At 38.5% G+C, this 19,752-nt stretch overlaps 1 protein-coding gene across 2 annotated transcripts in view; it reads right to left on the reverse strand.

The window, feature by feature from the left end:
• Window positions 1-19,752, reverse strand: part of PLD1 (phospholipase D1, phosphatidylcholine-specific) — a 168,775-nt gene that overhangs the window by 128,534 nt on the left and 20,489 nt on the right. For both annotated transcript variants that reach the window (XM_006861841.1, XM_006861840.1), the window contains exons 6-8: window positions 16,836-16,894; window positions 16,143-16,235; window positions 34-186 (exon numbers count right to left, since the gene is read on the reverse strand). In XM_006861841.1, coding sequence (XP_006861903.1) covers window positions 34-186; window positions 16,143-16,235; window positions 16,836-16,894 — 305 coding nt within the window. The remainder of the gene's footprint in view (window positions 1-33; window positions 187-16,142; window positions 16,236-16,835; window positions 16,895-19,752) is intronic.

Genomic DNA, 19,752 nt, shown 5'->3' on the forward strand with positions numbered 1-19,752 from the left:
TATATATATTTTTAAAATCTTTTCAATTTCTACCTTGAGAGATTATCAATTCGGAGTCCATATTTAGTCTCTGTCTCCTTCTTCCCCACCTTGATTTGGAATTCCTTATCTACCAGCAGGACGAAGGCAATAGCACCATTGTCTGGCTTCATGTACAGTAAGAAGGAATCTTTCACTATTAACCACCTGTAAAAGGGTAATCAGTATTTTTAAATTGTATTGAATTGCTGAAATAGAAGAACAAATTTATATGAGGAGTCTGAAGTAAACATTCTAACAAACTATAGACATAATTTCAATTTTTTTTACATGGGGAATTTGGTTTTTAAATATTACTGTGAATATCAAAAGATTTCACCAAAAGAATAAAAAGAGAGCCCACACACTGAGAAAACAAATTTTTGACAATGACATTACACAAGGAACTGCATTCTAAAATTTATCAGACACTTCAACACCTATATAAGACGAAGACAAATAATCCAATATGAAAACGGACAGAGGACATGAACAGACACTTCACCAAAGAAGAGATTCAGGAGCCCAACAAGCATATGAAGAAATGCTCCTGATCAATAATCGTAAGAGATGCAAATCAAAACATCAATGAGATATCATCTTACCCCAACATTAATAATAGAGTTTAAAAACACAGAAAACAACAAACGCTGGAGAGGTTTTAGAGTATGGAACACTTCTACACTGCTGTTGGGACTCTCAAATGGTGCAACCACTATGGACAATGATACAGCACTTTTTCAGAAGGTTGAAATAGAACTACCATATGAGCCAGCAATCTCTCTACTTAGTATATTATTAAGGGTTCTTGTTTAGTGCTGTTGAGTTGGTTCCAACTCACAGCGACTCATTATAGGGTTTCCAAGGAGCAGTTGGTGAGTTTGAACTGCCAACCTTACGGTTCAAACCAACCTTCTAGTGCTGCATTTATTCTACAGCACCACACCAGGATTTGATATATATCCTCATGAAATAAGAGCTGTAACACAAACAGGTATATGCACACCCATATTCATTGTAGCAAAAAGATCAATACAGCCTAGATAGATATTCATCAGCAGAAGAATAGTTGACCAAACTTTGGTACATACACACAATGGAATATTATGCAACATTGAAGAATAACAATGAATCTGCAAAATCCTGAATAATATGGTGGGACCTGGGGGGCATTGTGCTGAATGAAATTAGTTGATTGCAAAAGGACAGATATTAAATGAGATCATTACTATAAAAAGTCAAGAAAAGGTTTTCATTTCATAATACACTTTCTATATTGGTTACCAAGGGTGGGAAGGAAGGGAGAATTATTCACTGAGTAGAGTGTTGTTATTCAGTTTTGTGGAGTCAGTTCTGACTCATAACAACCCTATGAAAGGTTTCTGAGAAATGGCTGGTGCATTTGAACTGCCCACATTGCAGTTCAAACCAACAGTGCATATCCTACAGTGCCACACCAGGACTACACTTGAGTGTAGACACATGCAACTTGACTGAAGGAATGACAGTTAAAAAGACAAGAAAGGAAAGGAAAAGAAGGAAGGGGGATAAAATGGAAATTGTTTTCTTCTTATGTTTTTCTTCATGTACTGGAAAAGGGACAATGTATATTTATTTTCTCATAAAAAAGAGCTTATACATTATTTTCGTTTGAAGCATGAAGTTCAGGTTACTATGGCAGCATCTTCTGTGTTGCTATAACATGTTTAATGCAGTACAGCCTGACCTATTGCTCCATCTTAATACTTTTGTTTTCTCTAATAACATGGTGAATTATGATATTCAGAAATATTTTTGACGATTGCTTTGTATAATAAAGTAAATTAAAAAAATTAATCCACTAAAAAAAAACTCCAAAAAAAAAAAAAGCTCCTAGTTTGTTTTTATAAGAAGTGCTAACACCAAAGAATTAAAAGAAATTCATTAGCTCTCGAAAAAATAAAGACAAAACCTGGAAGGAAACCCCAGACATGAGCAGTGGTACTCAAGGGATGTATAACTAGCTCGCCAGTTGTCAGATTGTGGAATGGGTTGTTGGTTGCTGACAAAAACTATCATGAGACAAATAAGGTTAACAATAAGTAAAATCCCTTTAGAAAAATTCACTAAGTATCCAAATTTTCTACATATTCTGTTGGTAATTTCAAATTATTTATAGTTTAAGAACCTTTAATAAATGATACTCAATAGGACAAGAATTCTTAAAGACTTTTCAATTCAATTCAATGTGTACATAAGAGCTTCCTAACAGAAAATTAGAAACATAGGGGAGAGGTGGAAGTAGCACAAAGATAGCAGACATGGAAGTCTGTTATGTTAGGAGGCCAGTGTGGCAAGATATATATGTAAGAGGGTGTTGGGAAAACTTAGAAATGGATAATAGTAATGGTTGAACAACATGATAAAAACCATTAATGTCACTGAACTGTATACATTAAAAAGTTACAATGTATTACATATGTTTAAGTGCAGCCAGAGTGCTCCTTGGAGGCCAGGATGGCCAAACTTCGTCTCTCATACTTCGGACATATTGTCAGGAGGGAGCAGTTGCTGGAGAAGGATGTCATGCTGACTAAGATGGAGGGTCAGAGAAAAAGAGGAAGACCCCCAATGAGATGGACTGGCCAAGTGGCAGCATTGATGGACTCAAGCGTGGCAACAGTAGTGAGGTTGGCCCAGGATTGGGTAGTGTTTCGTTCCGCTATGCATAAGGTCGCTATGGGTCAGTACCGACTCAATGGCACCTAACAACAACATATATATATGTGTGTGTGTGTGTGTGTTGTTGTTGTTTTGAGACCAATCGCCATAACTCTCTTAAATGCCTATTTTCCTTAAGTTTCAATTTCCCGTTTCCTCCAGTTAACCCCTTCTAAATTCCACCCCCAGGCAAAACCTCACAAAAGCCCATTTCCTTCATAGCTAACACCACCCAAGTTCCATATATATATATTGTTGTTGTTGTGTGCCGTGGAGTCGGTTCCGACTCATAGCGACCCTGTACAAAGTTTCCAAGGCTGTAAATCTTTACGGGAGCAGAAAGCCTCATCTTTCTCCCGCGGAACAGCTGGTAGTTTCGAACTGCTGACCTTGCGGTTCACAGCCCGATTCGTAACCACTACGCTACCAGAGCTCCATATACATACATACATATACAGAGAGAGATATTTAGATAGAGAGAGAGTCAACAGAGAAAAGAGACGGAGCATGCCACTTAACAGCAAAGACAGATTTATTCAAGACAAACCTGCCAGGGGCTTACTGACCAGGGTCAGAAGCATCCTCTCTTACAGACTTTGGGTTTTTATGGGGTCTTGCCAGTGGGTGGAGCTTGGGTGGTATTAGCTATGAAGGAAATGGGCTTTTGTGAGGTATTGCCTGGGGATGGAATTTAGAAGGGGCTAACTGGAGGCAACGGGAAATTAAAACTTAAGGAAAATAGACTTTTAAGAGAGTTATGGCAGTTGGTCTCAAAATAGCTGCATTCAGGCTCCCTCACATATGGTACTTAACAACCACAACAATACTACATATACATATTTACATATGTAATACAATGTTTATATGTATTCTACAATGAAAAAAAAATGTTGTATGGGCACAAATAATGATAAATCAAGGCAGAATGGGATGGGTACTGGAAGGGAAAAGCAAAAAAGTCATGGGTGCTACGAAGAGTGAGTTTTTAGTACTGCGAGGAGGAACCAGTGCCATTCTCCAGAAGTGTTGTGTGAGGGAGACCACAGAGAATCCCAAGTACAGCCTGTGGGGCACTACACATGAAGGGAAGCGTTAGCACAGACACTGAGGGAAAGAGATGCTCTGTGTGCTGGGAGAAGTTTGCCGTACTCAGCCTCAGTGTAGCAAGAGAAGAGCAGGCAGGAGGACAAAGGCCACACTAAGGTGTGCCTGAAGTCCACACTAAGGCAGCTCACTTTATATCATGTATGGGTACTTTCTGGTCACTGGAATCTCCTGTGAAGTATGTTAAAAATAAAATATTCCTGGCCCCACCCCAAGCCCATTAAATCAATGGAAAGGCCTGGTAATATGTGCTTTTAACAAAACTATCCAGGTGCTTATAAATAAATGGATTTCATAACTGGGTATGGAAGCAGGAAAATAATATCTTTGGAGCCATGTTTGAGAAAGAAATGTATAAAGAACAAATAGGAACACAATATAGCAGGTTAGCATGCTACCCCAATAATCTAGAAGAGCTGTCACACTTTAGTGTTCATAGGTGTTACCTGGGGATCCTGTAAAATGAGCACTCTGATTAGTAGGTCTGGGACAGGGCCTGCCATTCTGCATTCCTGAGCAGCTCCTGGGTGATGTCATGATCACTAATGGTGTAGTAAGAATGCAGGTGATAGTCATGACATTAACAGTGGGAAGAACAAGAGAGAGAAAAGAAGGGACAGAGTTGAAATGAACACAAAAGGTCACTTCACCATGCTGCATATAACACAATGTATTGATATTTACCTACAGTTGTAATGATCGGGTGAATCGGTAAATAAATAAATAAAGTAACAAAGGGTTGTTGTTGTTGTTAAGTGCCATGGAGTCACTTCTGACCCATAGAGTGACCCTGTACAAAGTTTTCAAGGAGCTTCAAGGCAATCTTGAGCTGCCGACTTTCCCTTTCAGTTCAAACCAATCTTGCAATCCAGTGTATTAGCCTGCAGCACCACACCAGATATCACAAATCAGACAAGGTGAAGTGCTCTAGGTGGCTCCACCTTATAGAACTAATGAATATAACACATCCTGTAAATGTACAATTGGAAGTCGCTATTTAATAGAAATCTATGATAACTATGTTATATTTTACTGACTTTTAAAACTGGGGTTACCCTGGGGGTGTTAAACTCAACATACACTAGATTTTAGAAACAGCTGAGTATCTTGTTTTCAGTTAAGGCAGACATTAAAACACATTTGCAAGTTATAAAATGTCACTCTTCTCAATTTTGTTTTACAACAGCTATTTTTTTCATAAAAATGTTAACAAGTAGCAAGTGTTTTAAAATTATTATTTTTTCAAAAATTTAATTATATATTTTAATATAGCACTGGATATAACCTAAATTATAATGGTCATCAATGAAAAAAATAGGGACAAATTTAAGGGCTCTAATCCAGGGCACACACAGACTACCAAACATTTTGAAAATTACACAAACAAAAAAGACAAAATAGATGATTGGGACATTCTAAAACTTAGAAACTTACGTGCATCAAAGGATCTCACCAAAAGAACAAAAAGGGAGCCCACAGAATGGGAAAAAATATTTTGCAAAGACATACCAGACAAAGGTCTAATTTCTAGTCTATAGGAACATACAACACCTCTACAAGAAAAAGACAAAAAAACTAATTTAAAATGGGCACAGGACATGAACAGACACTTCACCAAGGAAGAGATTTGGGCAGCCAAAAACATATGAAGAAATATTCACAATCATTAACTATTGTTGTTGCTGTTAAGTGCCATCAAGACGATTCTGACCCATAGTGACCCTGGATAGGGTTTCCAAGGAGCAGCTGGTGAGCTTGAACTACCGACCTTGCAGTTCAAATGACATTGCAGTCTGATGCATTAGCCAACAGCACCACACCAGGACTCCCATTAGCCATTAGAGAGATGCAAATCAAAACAACAATGAGATATCATCTCACATCAGCAATAACAGCAAAGTTCAAAAATGCAGAGGATAACAAATGCTGGTGAGGATGGGGAGAGACTGGGATCCTCTTACATTGCTGGTGGGATTGCAAAATGGTCCAAACACTCTGGAAAATAGTATGGCCTTCTTCAGAAAGTTGGAAATAGAACTACCTTGTTGTTGTTTTGTGCCGTGGAGTCGGTTCCGACTCATAGCGACCCTGTACAGGGTTTCAGAGGCTGTAAATCTTTACGGGAGCAGAAAGCCTGATCTTTCTCCCATGGAACAGCTGGTAGTTTCGAACTGCAGACCATGAGGTTAGCAGCCTGGTTCGTAACCACTACACTACCAGAAATACCTTATGATCCAGCAATTCCTCTACTTGGTATTTACCCACAAGAAATATGAGCCTTAACACGAGTAGATATATGCACACCAATGTTCACAGCAGCGCAATTCACAATAGCAAAAAGATGGAGACAGCCTAAGTGGAAGAATGGATAAACAAAAGCTGGTACATAAACACAATGGAATATTATACTACCTTGAATAACAAGGAAGCTGCAAGCCACCACATAACATGGATGAAGTCTGAGGACAATATGCTGAGTGAAAATAGCCACAAAAGGAGAAATACTGCATACGACCATTATTGTAAAAGCTTAAGAAAAGATATCCATATTAAAAGGGGGGAAAAAAAGGTTGTTACTTACCAGTGGCGGTGGAGTGGGAGACTTGCGGGAAGTGGAGGGAAGCAATGGTAGAGTACAGGGTAGGGGGCAGACACATCATAGTTCGGGTCTTGGGGAGGGCAATACATAAGAAGGGGAGTGGGTGGAAGAAAAAGGTAGATAAGGGAACACTGAGACAGGTTTGCAAGGGTTAAATGGGACAGAGGTAAATAATGATGCATGCTCAAACTTGGAACAACAGGGCTCTGTGATACAGAGATCAAGGCATAGACTGAAGAGAGGTAATAATACTAAGATGCTTGACTGTCTTATGAATATTAGTTTTTATGTCTACTATTATAAAATAGACACTTGAATGGGATAGAAAGGAACATCAGAACACATAATTACAGAAAACTTGTAAGCCTGTCTTCAGCCTATAACTGACTGGAATACCTAAAAGGGGTTCTAAAACTTGCCCAGTGAATTAGGCCTCTTGCGGAACCTTTGCAATGTATAGAACCATAGTGGAATCCTGAGCTCCATGCAGAACCTTATGAGGTGGGACATTCCCACTAGGAAGGACAAACAGACCAGCCTGGAACAGCTACAGCAACAGAAGATATATCTTCAAAGAAAGATCATCAGGAAAAACCCAAAACAAAAATGTCAGTCTGACTGGCTACTACAAGCATCATCATGTTGTTCGCCAGGAAGCCATCAAGGCAAGCAATCAGTTCCCTTCAGGACAACCTCCCTCTAAGACTGAAACTCAAAGGGAACACATGATCAGTCATGTAAGCTATCTGGTGACCACCTTGGTCCACTGGTGAGTAGAAGAGGGGGAAAGGCAGCAATGAAGTAATGGGCTGAGTTCAACCACGTTCCATAGACTCCCATTGACTTGGAGATGAGAGAGAGAAGAGGAAGGGCTGGTTGGTCCAAGTGTGGTGAGACCTGGGGACCCCTGAGTCCATGGAAAAGCACATAGCCACGGAAGGTTAGAACTGAGAGTAAAGCATCCAGCTAATATGAAATGAAGGGAGATGCACAAGAACACCCAAACTTGCCGACAGTACCCATTTGACCTAGCCTCGATGGTTTGATAATCAGAACTAGACTAGAGGAAGATAAAAATAAATAATATAATAATTTTTGATAAGGAAATGAGGGTAAATTGCTAAAATTTTATGAACTTGACCTATACTCATGGATGTACTAGCTCAAAATACCAACATAGAGGGAAGGAGTCATCACATCAAGTATCAGTGCTATCTTCTCTGTACACAGGGTAGAAAGGGATGGGCAACTTAGACATTAGCTACCAAAAATGAGGGGGCAATAAAGGCACGAAGTAACTGGCTTACAAGTTTTCAAGAGGGAATACAGTTTTAAAGTGTGCAGTGGAAGATAGAGTCCCCACTGAATAGTTTTCATCTTGTCTAAGTGGGTCTGGTGAAAAGAGATGGGGATAAGATTCTTATGATTCAACAGTGAGTAATAGTTATCATGACATATTGCGAGTGTCACCATTGTAAAGGTAGAAGTTTTATAACAAAATTGGGGGAGCAGTTCATCTTACAGTCCAGAAACAGAGGACCCTAAAACCATCAACGGAGAAGAGCACAAGCGGAATGCAGGACGCCATCCCGAGAAGCAGCGACACCAGAGATGGAGGGAGAGGTGGGAACATGGAGAGAGGGAGCAGCTGAGGACTTTAAATTCATGGAATTAGAGGGATTTAGAGCTGGCAGCCAGGAGGCAGACTTGCAGAATGTGCCCTTTGGTGGTGTAAATTATTATGTATGCCTAAGTGGTTTTTTTGTTTTAAAAAGAGCTATAATGAATAGAGAGAAATCCTGTTAATTGATGATACAAGGAGGGATTATAATCATTGTAATGAAACAAAGATATTATTTGTTGAATGTAAAACTGATGATCTGCCCTGTAAACTTTCACTCAATTCACACACAAAAACTGAAAAAACAAAACAAAAAAAAGATCAACTTGTGGGTTTAAACAGTGCTTATCCTACAGCACCACACCAGGACAATTTTCAGCAAATAAAGAAAATATACATTTAATAAGAATTCTTATAACAATATTCAAGATCAATAGCAAGGTCATGCCATCAAAGGGTACACCAAAGGGTAACTCAGTGATTCTGAGCTAAGTAGCTGCCTGACACTAAAGCCTGGTTAAAAGCAAGTAGCTGGATCATACATCTGCTATAGCTGCTTTGCTAGTAGCAGTCTGTTTTTCCAGCTCAGTTCTTGATGCAAGCGAGAGAGAAGACAGTGTGGCAAAGGCCCAGAGTGCTGGTGTGCTATGTTGCTAACTGGGAAAGGAGCCTAAGGCTTTGAAAACCACATCTGGTAGGGTAGAAAGTCTGGAAAGAAAGTCCAACAGGCCAGACGTGTGATCTAGCCTACCTGGAAGTCAAATACGCCTGACTGGCCTCAAAGCCAACTCGGCTCCACACTTGCCATAAGGAATGGGATGACATAGGATGACCTCTGTGTAGGTATAACCAGCTCCCACTGTTGGCATTAAAAAATAAATCTCTGGAATGCTCCTGAGAGCACAGGCTCAAGGCATCCCCACCAGGACCAATGGCTACAAACAGGCCTCCAGGAGAGGACCACAATTTGCCCTGCACCCCTGCGGAAGGAGGGCTCTGGAGAGGGCTGCCTTACCCTACAGGAATGGGGCAATTCTCCAGTTTGCATAGAGGCCATGCATAGGCTATAAGCCTTGCTTAGTGACTGGAAGGAGATGAATGGATGTATTGTTGGGTCAGTAATGTCTTTCACACCACATCCTGTGTACACGGTTCCTTGCTCACTTACACCCTACCCCCTTCAATGTGTTGTTAAGTGATGTTGAGTTGGTTCCAAATCATAGCAACCCTGTATAGGGTTTCTGAGAAGTGACTGGTGGTTTGAACCATGTGGTTCAAACCGACCTTGTGGTGCAGTGTTTATCCTACATCACCACAGGCAGCTTGGTTATATGCAGTTGTTTAGCACTCACAGATGGATTTTGAAAACTGAATACAATGATGTATTTAACAATGATGACGTGATCTTTTTAACAACAATTCATGGTATAATTTTTCTAGTCTGGTGCTGAAGGATAAATATTGGACTGCTAATCACAAACTCTGCAGTTCAAACCCACCAGCCGCGCCTTAGAAACCCTATACAGGGTCACTATGAGTCGGAATCGTCTCGACGGCACTAAACACCAAAACAAGTTGTAGAAGACTCGCATTTATTTCCCTGCCAACTTCCTGGGTAGCCACTACATGTCTGTCAGTGGAGGCTTGCATGTTGCTATGATACTGAACAGGTCTCAGCAGAGACTCCAGATTAAATTTAAAATAATATGATAATCTTTTCTGAAAATCAGCCAATGAGAACCCTATCATAATGGTCAAAAAAATGTTCTTGCCTTTTTTTTTTTTTTGACAATATTATGTTTTTTCTTTAACAAGAGGCTACATATGGTAGTCAGCAGAGGCTGCACAGTAGTTAAGCTGCTACTCTGCAGTCAGCCTCCCTGGGTATAAGCTGTAGCCCTGCTGTATTGAGAAATCATGCCTGAGGTCCAAATCTATGCAGTGAGGATAACAGAAATGCTAAGCCCATAAATGTTTGCAAAGATTCATTGGCATAATTCATGTAAATTGCTTAGCACAATACCTGGCACCAATAAATGTGAACTATTAAAACTTCTCTTGTTCTTAAGCAACTGAAATTCTGGTCTATTCTAACAAGAGATCTCCCATCTATACTACTATTTGTGATGGTATTACAATGCAGGTTTCATTACATCATAGCCTCTTCTGCATCATTCTTTCTGAGTGGTTTGAAGAAAAGAAGCAACATTGCTATTTTTATTTTGCTACTAACTCCTAACTGTTAAATTGTTGTTGTTAAGCACTGTTGAGTCAGTTCTAATTCATAACAACCCTCTATAGGGTTTCCAAGGAGCAAGTAGTGGGTTTGAACTGAAGATATGGGGGTTCATGGTGCAGTGCTGATTCGACATCACCACACCAGGAATTATAGCTATATCTTGTTCATTCTAGTCTCTTCTTCCTACCCCATGTCCAAGTAGTCTTCATGCTTCACATATGCTATTTCATTCAATTCTTCTGTCAACCTTATGAAGAAGGTATTTATTATGATTAGTATCTACCATTTGAAAACCAGTGGGGGAAGACTTTGTTCTATAAAAGAACAGTAGAAAAACCATGTAGGTGCCATGTCTGACTTACCCTGGCTTCACAAGGGGGAAAGAGAATCAAACTCAAAGTCAGCCCAAGGGCAATTCCTATGAAGTGGAAATCAGACATGCTTCTACCCTACAATCTTCTGTACCTATTCTGACACCAACCATGCCTCCCATAGCACTCTCTGCTTCACATCTGGGTTTGTTAATCCATTGCAATGGCCACACAGAACTCACAGATAATATGAATGATAATGGGGTTTATTAGGGAAGTGAACAGAGTACAAGTGAGGATCAAAACCAACTCAGGACGCAGCAGTTCCCCAGTCAGAAATGTCTCTTGTCTGCCATATTGCAGGCATGCCTCACTGTAGTCTTTGCCTCTAAGCGATGTGGTCCCTTGGCCTCTGCCCTGCTCCAGCAAGTGTTACAAAGCTCTTTTAGTCAGTTTATTAATACCCAAAGGGCACCTTGTGTAACTAGTTTCCTGCCTGTAGGCACTCAGTTTTACACAGTCCATAGTCCACTAGAGCCCACAGTTCTCTGTCTCTCCATGCCACTGCCTCGGCTGTCACTTCTTGCCACCACCTCTTGCTGTGTTATGCCCCACTCTTGCTCTTGCTTCTTGATGGTCCTGAAATCAACTGTCCCTGCTTCTGAGATGGCTCCTTTTAAGTCTAGCTGGAGGGAAAAACTAACCAATCCCAACATTTGTTGTTACTGTAAAGTGATGTGGAGTGGCTTCCGACCCATAGTGACCCAGTGTAGGTTTTCTGAGGAGTGGCTGGTGAGTTTGAACCACCAACCTTGCAGTTCAAATCAACTTTGCAATCCAGCACATTAAAGAGTTCTGTATACCTTATTTGCATGGTCTCACCTAATCAGTTGGTGGGAAATAAGAAGAATCTTGATAGAAATGCCATATTAAGTAAATTCAAGGCATCACAGTTTTAGCTAGCTTAAATAATTTGATTAAATCATAGGTAGAAGAAGTCAAGCACAGAATCTGGTTCATCTGACCCAACATTTGTCCTCTTTGCCATGCCCCTCTGTGTTCTCTTGTAGGCAAGCCCCTGCTATGTTTGGATATAGCTTTATCCCCAGCATTTAGCCCAGCTCATCAACAGAAGACATTTAATGAATCGTGAATGAATGAGTGATAGGAAGCAAGTCAGAACATCAATTCCAGGGATCACTCCCTTCTCCTAGTTTTTGGTCAAATAAAGAGGAGTTAAATTGTGGTAGAGATATACAGATATAGAAATGTAGATACGATTATGAATATAGAGAAGTATATAAAATTGTCTTCCAATGGCCAAACTCTTTTGTTACTGTTATTATTGTGCTTGAAAGGATACACAGCAAAAATATACCAAATCAACAATTTCTACATGTACAATTTAGTAACTTTGATTATACACTTCAGGTTGTACAGCCATTCTGACTCTCCCATCAACATGAACTCAGTGGCCCCTAAGCTTCTTCTCTGACCTTTCAAATTGATCTTGTCAATTGAATCCCACGTAGACAATTCTTTAAAATAAGTTATTTTGGCAAAGACTTCAGGGGATATTTTTGAAAGCTTAAAGATTATTTCAGGGCAACAGTTTCAGAAATTGATCCAGCCTCCATGACTCCAGAAAGTTGGGCATCCATAAGAATTTGGAATTTTGAAAAATAGAACTCTGATTCCCACCCAGTCAGTCTGCTCCTCGAACAGTTTTGTTATTTCAGTAAATGGCTCAAGCATCATCCAAATTCACACATTCTTACCCAGGAATCATCCTTTATTCCAGTCTCTCCCTCTTCCTTCTTGTCCAACACTTAAGAAAGTATTTAGAAGTAAAAAAAAAATATTGACTTCCTAACATCTTACATACTGCCACATCACCAGATCAGACCCATTCCTTCTCACTGGTTAACTGCAGCCATTTCCTATCTGCTTTCCCTGCTTCTCTCTTTATCCACTTTCCTGAGCAAACAAATCATTAAATCTCTGCATTGCTAAAAACCACTTGAAGTACATTGAAATTCTTCACTTTGGCCAGAGCCTTCTCGGCTTCATCTTTTATTGCTGTCTCTGACCCTGCTGGCTTGTTTGTTTCTCAAATTTGCCAAGCTTGATTTTCTTTCAGACTCTAAATTTGCTGTTCTACCTAGAAAATGTTGCTTCCAGCTCCTCCCATAGGTGGTCCATTCTTGCCAATCAACTGTCTGCTTTAATGTTCCTCCTTATCAAGGCTTTCCCTAACAATCTAGAAAAATCTATCGTCTGTACCCTTGCCCTTACTCCATCACACTACCCTGCTTTAGCTTCTACACAGTATTTTCTTTCTTATCTGAAATGATTTATTGGTCAGCTTGGTTATGGTCTGTCTCCCCCATTCAAAAGTGAGACCCATGAGACTACAGAATGTCTCTCATACCCAGGACAATTCTAGGCTCGCTGCCTAGACTAATTCTAGGGCAGCCTAAACAAGTCTTCAGGCAAAAAACTATCCACCTAACTATTGGTTGCATGAATGGATTCCAGAGGTTTAAAAACTAATTCAGACATTGTCACTGTATAAAACAATTAATTCATTGTTCAGTAATGTAAATGCTAAGTTTATTTCTGAGCATCTGTATCTCTCTTTATTTTAAGATATTACTTGGGAGAAGAAACAGTATCTCTGGTCCCTTACCAGGTGGAGAGAAATTGCTCAGTAAATGTGTTGTTTAAAAAGAATGTCTGTCCCTTAAACAAACAATAAATAAGGGGGAATCTGATGCAGACCGTGCAGACCCAGTCAGGAGGTCAAGACCTTGTGGGCCCAAGCATTGTTGACCATCCAAACTATAGGCTCTGAGGATCAGACTTTAGCCACCTAGACTTGATGGCACATAACAACAACAACAAGACATAGCAAACTGTCCCTGATCTGATTATTCAGTAATGCTTGTTAGTAATCTCATATATGAGCCCTGGATATCCACAGACAAATGTAAAAACCTTCCCTAAAAGCCGAGACTGTAAATTCCAAAAAGGCAAGTTCCCCCCGCCCCCTCCCCCCCAAAAAAAAAAAAAAAGCTAAAGAGGATAGAGAGAAACACTGTTAACTGATGATATATGGAGGGGATAATAATCAATGTAATGAAACAAGCTATATGAATGGTTGAATGTGAAGCTGATGATATGCCCTGTAAACTTTCACTCAATCCCAAATAAAAACATTTAATAAGAATAAAGAAAGAATGTCTGTTTTTGTTTTTAATGATTGGTCTTATATTATTGTTGAAAACATACCCAGCAAAATACGCACTAATTCAATAGTTTCTACATGGACAATTCTATGACACTCATTACATTCTTTGTGTTGTATAACATTCTCATCCTCATTTTTTGAGTTGTTCCTCCTGGATTAACACTGTTGCCCTCTAAAGTTCCTATCTAATTTTCTGAGTTGCTATAGTCTTAATGGATTTTTTACAATTTTACTGGTGGTATAATTTAAAACAAGAATGTTTAAAGGTATGCTGTTTTTATTGTTAAGTGACACTGAGTCGGTTCTGACTCATAGCGACTCTGTATAGGGTTTCCAGGGAGCTGCTGGTATGTTTGAACCGCCAACCTTAAGGTTCAAACTAACTTTGCAGTCCAGTTCATTACAAAAATACATATACTTTTCATACACACTTAGCTCAATTCTAAGGAGCCGTGATGGCACAGTGGGCTAATCACTGGGCTTCTAATTGAAAGCAGGAAAATTCTAATCCATCAGCTGTTCCTTGGGAGAAAGATGAGGCACTCTGATCCACAGAGATTTCGAGTCTATGGAGCAGTTCTCCCTGGTCCTATAGGGCCTCCATGACTTGGAATGGACTTGACAGCAGTAGGTTTGTTTTGGTTGGGAATAGTTCAATTCTATCTTTATACATTTACAAAGTGGGGAAATATATTTTTATTTTCAAGTTAAATGATTAAAGAGTATTTTTCAAAATCCCAGTGAATTATAACAAATATTTATGGGTTTTTATATGCAAAACATTGCTATAAATGTTTTGAGGACATATATAAGGGCCAGATGAGAATACTGCTCCACAAGGAGTCCTTAGTTAGGGCAACAAAGATATGAATTAAAGTTCTCTGTCTAAAACATACCATAATATACATTCCTACAAATGCAAATCTAAAGTTCTTATCTCAGATGGCTGACCAATATTTCTGTTTTGTTTTATTTTTTTAGGACTATAAATCAGTGTTTTTTAATATATTTACAAAATTATGCAACCACCACCACTATAAAATTACAGAATATTTTGCCACTTCCAAAGAAACCCTGTGCCCATTGGCAGTTACTCCCCACTCTCCACTCTCACTTCCCCCAGATATTGGAAACCATTCATCTACTTTTTGTCTCTATGGATTTGCCTATTCTGGAAATCTGATGTAAATGTAATCATACAATGTGTGGACTTATCTGTCCAGCTTGAGTCACTTAGCTTAATATTTTCAAGGTTCATTCATGTAGTAGCATGTTTCAGTAGTTCATTCTTTTTAAATTAAAATTTAAAACTTTTTACCTTTTATTGAGATATAATTCACATACCATAAAACTGAACCTTTTAAAATATATAATTCAGTGTTTTTTTTAGTATATTCACAAAGTTGTGTAGCCATCACCTCTTCTAATTCTAACATATTTTCATTATCCCCCAAAGACATCTGATATCCACTAGCAATCTACATTCCTTTATGTGTCTGAATGATACTCCATTGTAAGAATATACCGAATTAAAAAAATAAAATAAGCTGGTGAACATTTGGGTTATTTATTCTTTTTATTTATTAGCAATAACACTGCTATGAACACTTATGTACAAGTTTTGTTGCAGATATATGTGTTCAATATTCTAGTAAAGGCATTGCTGGGGAAACTGATAACTCTAAGTTTAGTTTTCTGAGGTAATGGCAGATTGCTTTCCAAAGTGGCTATTCCATTTCACATTTCTACCAGCAAAGTATGAGGAGCACTTCCATTTCTCCACATTGTCACCAATACTTGTCATTGTTCCTCTTTCTTATCGTAGCCCTCTTAGGAGATGTGAAGTTGTAACTCATTGTGCTTGGTTTACACTTTGTGAAGGACTGATGCTGCTGAGCATCCTTTCATATGTTTACTAGCCTTTTGTTAATCTTCTTTACTGACCCTTTTTTTTTTTCCAGTCCTATGAATCACTGAAATTTTTGTTTATAAAAATTTTCTTGGAGTCCTAGTATGGCACTGTAGGATAAGCACTGGACCACAAGGTCCGTTTGACCCACAAGGTCAATAGTTTAAATCCGCCAGCTGCTCCTTGGAAACCCCATACAGAGTTGCCTTTTATACCGTCCGGTTTGGGGTAGAATATTAGAGTGAATGTTAAAATTTGGAACTTAAAAATATAATTAAAATTTTTTCTTCCATGGTTATGAAAGGATTTATAATTTTAAATTAATATGGAAAACCTCTCCAAATACCCAACTGATTAAAATAAGCAAACACACAAAACTCAGAAATCCTACCTTCTTGACCATCGGTAGCAGGCTCTTCCCTGACCACAGCAATTCAAGCCTGGTATCCTGTGTCCTCCAGATCTTTTCATTATCATACCTTCTCTGAAAGAGACATGAAATGAACCCATCTTCAATTTTCCATCCTACACTTAACTGGTACAGGCTACTTACATGTGACTAAATAAGACATCTCACTCTCACATAGTATTCCTTCTTCACCCTCAAATTTCTCAATGTTATATTATCATGTAATTTTAAACTTTAGCTGTTTATAATAGCAAACTCTAATATTGAGCAGAAAAGTCTTCATTAAGTAAATTCCAATTTTGTTAAATAACATATTTTGTACACTATTATTTAAAAATAATCATCAGAAATGAGGTAATAGTAGACTTTTATAAGTCATTAAAGGAAGGTATCCTAATATTTCATATATGTTATTTTTAAATCATTGTTCCACATCAAAATTGCTACATGTATTAAAAAATTCACTGTTGATGAGAGGCAAGCTGTGCTATAAACAAATGAGAAAGAGGTAGAAGCAGTTGCTATTGTTGCTAATTATAGCAAGATGCTTTGTTTTGTATAAATAAACTCCTGGTAAAGTCAGGGGAGCTCTATCACCAAGCATGCTGATAAAACAAATGCTACTGCTTATCAACTTTTCACACTCCTCTTGAAAGCTTCCACACCAGAACTTACATGCCCTTTGGTCCCAAATCACGAATAAAAGACAGCTGGCTTATATCAAGGAATTCTGTCTGAAAGAAGCAAAATATTTACACTTTAGAAAGCAAACAACTACATTCATGCATTCAAAAAACATGCATAGAGTAGATCTATGTATAAATATTGTTTGGGGTATTCTATAGACTGCATAGCTGGGTAACAATGACACTGCCCTCAAAGAGTACAGAGTGGAAGTATACAAGCAATGAAAATACACTGTATCAAAAAGTGAAAAGACAACTTATATATCTAATAAAAGTCAACTATCTAAAAATAATTTTTTTTTTTAAACTCTACAACTTAACATCAAAAACACAAATCATCCAATCAAAAATAATGGGCACAGAACTTGAATAGACATTTTAGCACAAGAGAATATGTGACCAGCCAACAAGTACATGAAAAGGTGCTTACATCATTAGCCTATGTTGTTGGTATGTACTGTTGAGTCAGTTCTGATTCATAGTGACCCTGTATAGGGTTTCCAAGGAGCGGCTGGAGGGTTTGAACTGCCAACCTAGTGATTAGCACTCCAATGCTGACCCTACCAGGAGAGATGTAACTCAAAATGACATTGAGACACCATCTCACATCTATTATAATGAAAATGAGTTTTTTAAATGGAAAAACTCAAGACTGTGAAGAAATGAAACCCTCATTCATTGCTGGAGGGAATGTAAAATGGTTAAGTCACTGTGGAAACAGTGTGTCAGTTCTGCAAAAACCTAACTATACCATCCAGCAATCCCAATCCTGAAAAAGTGAAGACAGGAGCATAAACACACACCTGTACAACAGTGTTCATTGAAACATTTTTTACAGTAGCCAGAGTAGAAACAACTGAAATATCCATCAACAGACGAGTGAATAAACAAAATGCAGTATATGCACACAATTGAATATTACCCAGAAATAAGGAGAAATGAAGCCCTGAAACATGGAACAATATGAATAAACGTGGGAACATCATGCTGAGCAAAATAAGTCATTCACAAATACTGTGTTATTTCACTTATAAAAAGTATGCAAACATAGAGGAAATAATTATAATGGTTACCAAGTAATAAATGGTGAACACAGTGACTGTGTAGGCTAAGCACTGGACTGTGAATCACCAGGTCAGCGACTGGAGCCTACCTGCCACTCCGAGGAAGAAAGATGAGAGTCTCAGCTATCGCAAAGATTTACATTCTCAGAAACCCTATACAGGGTTGCTGTAAGTCAGAACCCACTCCACGACACTTTGCAACAAGGAGAAAGGAGGAATTGAAGAATGTAATCAGTATCACTAAATTATGTGGAAATTATTAAGATTGCATATATTTTGTTGTATTTATTGTTGCTACATGATGTCGAGTCCCTTCCAACTCATAGTGACTCTAGAGTTTCTGAGGATTGGCTGGTAAATTTGAACTGCCGACCTAGCATTTCAAACTGACCTTGAGGTCGAGTACTTATCCTAAAATAGTCCTAGTGTGGTGCACTCAACCTCAAAGTCTGTTTGAAATGCAAAGTCAGTGGTTCAAACTCACCAACCACTCTTCAGAAACCCTATAAAGAGTTACTATGATTCAGAAATGACTCGACTGCATTTAACAACATATATACATATATATGTTGTCTGTCAGCTTGTCATACTGTGGTGGCTAGCATGTTGTTGTGATTCTGGAAACTATGCCAGAGGTATTTTAAATACCAGTAGGGTCATCCATGGTGGACAGGTTTCAGTTGAGCTTCCAGACTCATATAGACAAGGACAAAGGATTAACAGATTACTTCTGAATATTTAGTCACTGAAAACATTATGAATAGCAGTGGAATATTGTCATATAGCACCAAAACACTGAATATTGAAACTGATAAAAAGTACCAGAATACTGTCAGCTACAGTGCCAGAAGATGAGCCCTCCAGGTTGCAAAGCACTCAAAATATGACTGGGGCAGAGCTACCTCCTCAAAGTAGTGTTAACCATGATGAGACGAATGATGTAAAGCTTTTAGGACCTTCATTTTCTGGGACACATTTCAAAATGAAGAGAAACAGCTGTACACATCCATTAATAATTGGAACATGGACTATAAAAAGGATGGATCTAAGAAAATTGGAAATTGTCAAAAATTAAATGAAGCCCATACACATCTATATCCTAGGCATTGGTAAGCTGAAATAGACTGGTGTTGGCCATTTTGAATTTGACAATCACATGGTTTACTATGCAGGAAATGACAAATTGAAGAGGAATGGTGTTATATTCATTATCAAAAAGAACATTTCAAGATCTGTCTTGGAGTACAATGTTGTCTGTGATAGGATAATATCCATATGCCTACAAGGAAGACCAGTTAATACCATTATTATTCAAATTTACACACCAACCAGTAAAGCCAGTAATGATGAAATTGAAGAATTTTACCAATTTCTTCAGTCTGAAATTGATCAAACATGCAATCAAGATGTAGTGATAATTACTGAAGACTGGAATGCAAAGGTTGGAAACAAAGAAGAAGGATCAGCGGTTAGAAAATATGGTCTTGGTAAAAGAAACAATGTTGGAGTTCATATGATAGAATTTAGCAAGACCAATGACTAATTCATTGCAAATACATTTTTTTAAACAACATAAAATATAACTATACTCATGGCCTCACCAGATGGAATACACAGAAACCAAATTGACTACACCTTTGAAAAGAGACAGTGGAAATGATCCACATCATTAGCCAAAACAAGACTGGGGCAGAGGTAAATAGTGATGCATACTCAACCTTGGAACAACAGAGCTTTGGGATACAGGGATCTGGGTATAGCTTGAAGAGGGTAAATAATACTAAAATCCTTGACTGCCTTATGAATATTAGTTTCCCTTGTCTACTATTGTAAAATAGACAC

Source organism: Chrysochloris asiatica, unplaced genomic scaffold (genome assembly GCF_000296735.1).
Source record: "Chrysochloris asiatica unplaced genomic scaffold, ChrAsi1.0 scaffold00043, whole genome shotgun sequence".
In the NCBI taxonomy this organism is placed as follows: Eukaryota; Metazoa; Chordata; class Mammalia; order Afrosoricida; family Chrysochloridae; genus Chrysochloris; species Chrysochloris asiatica.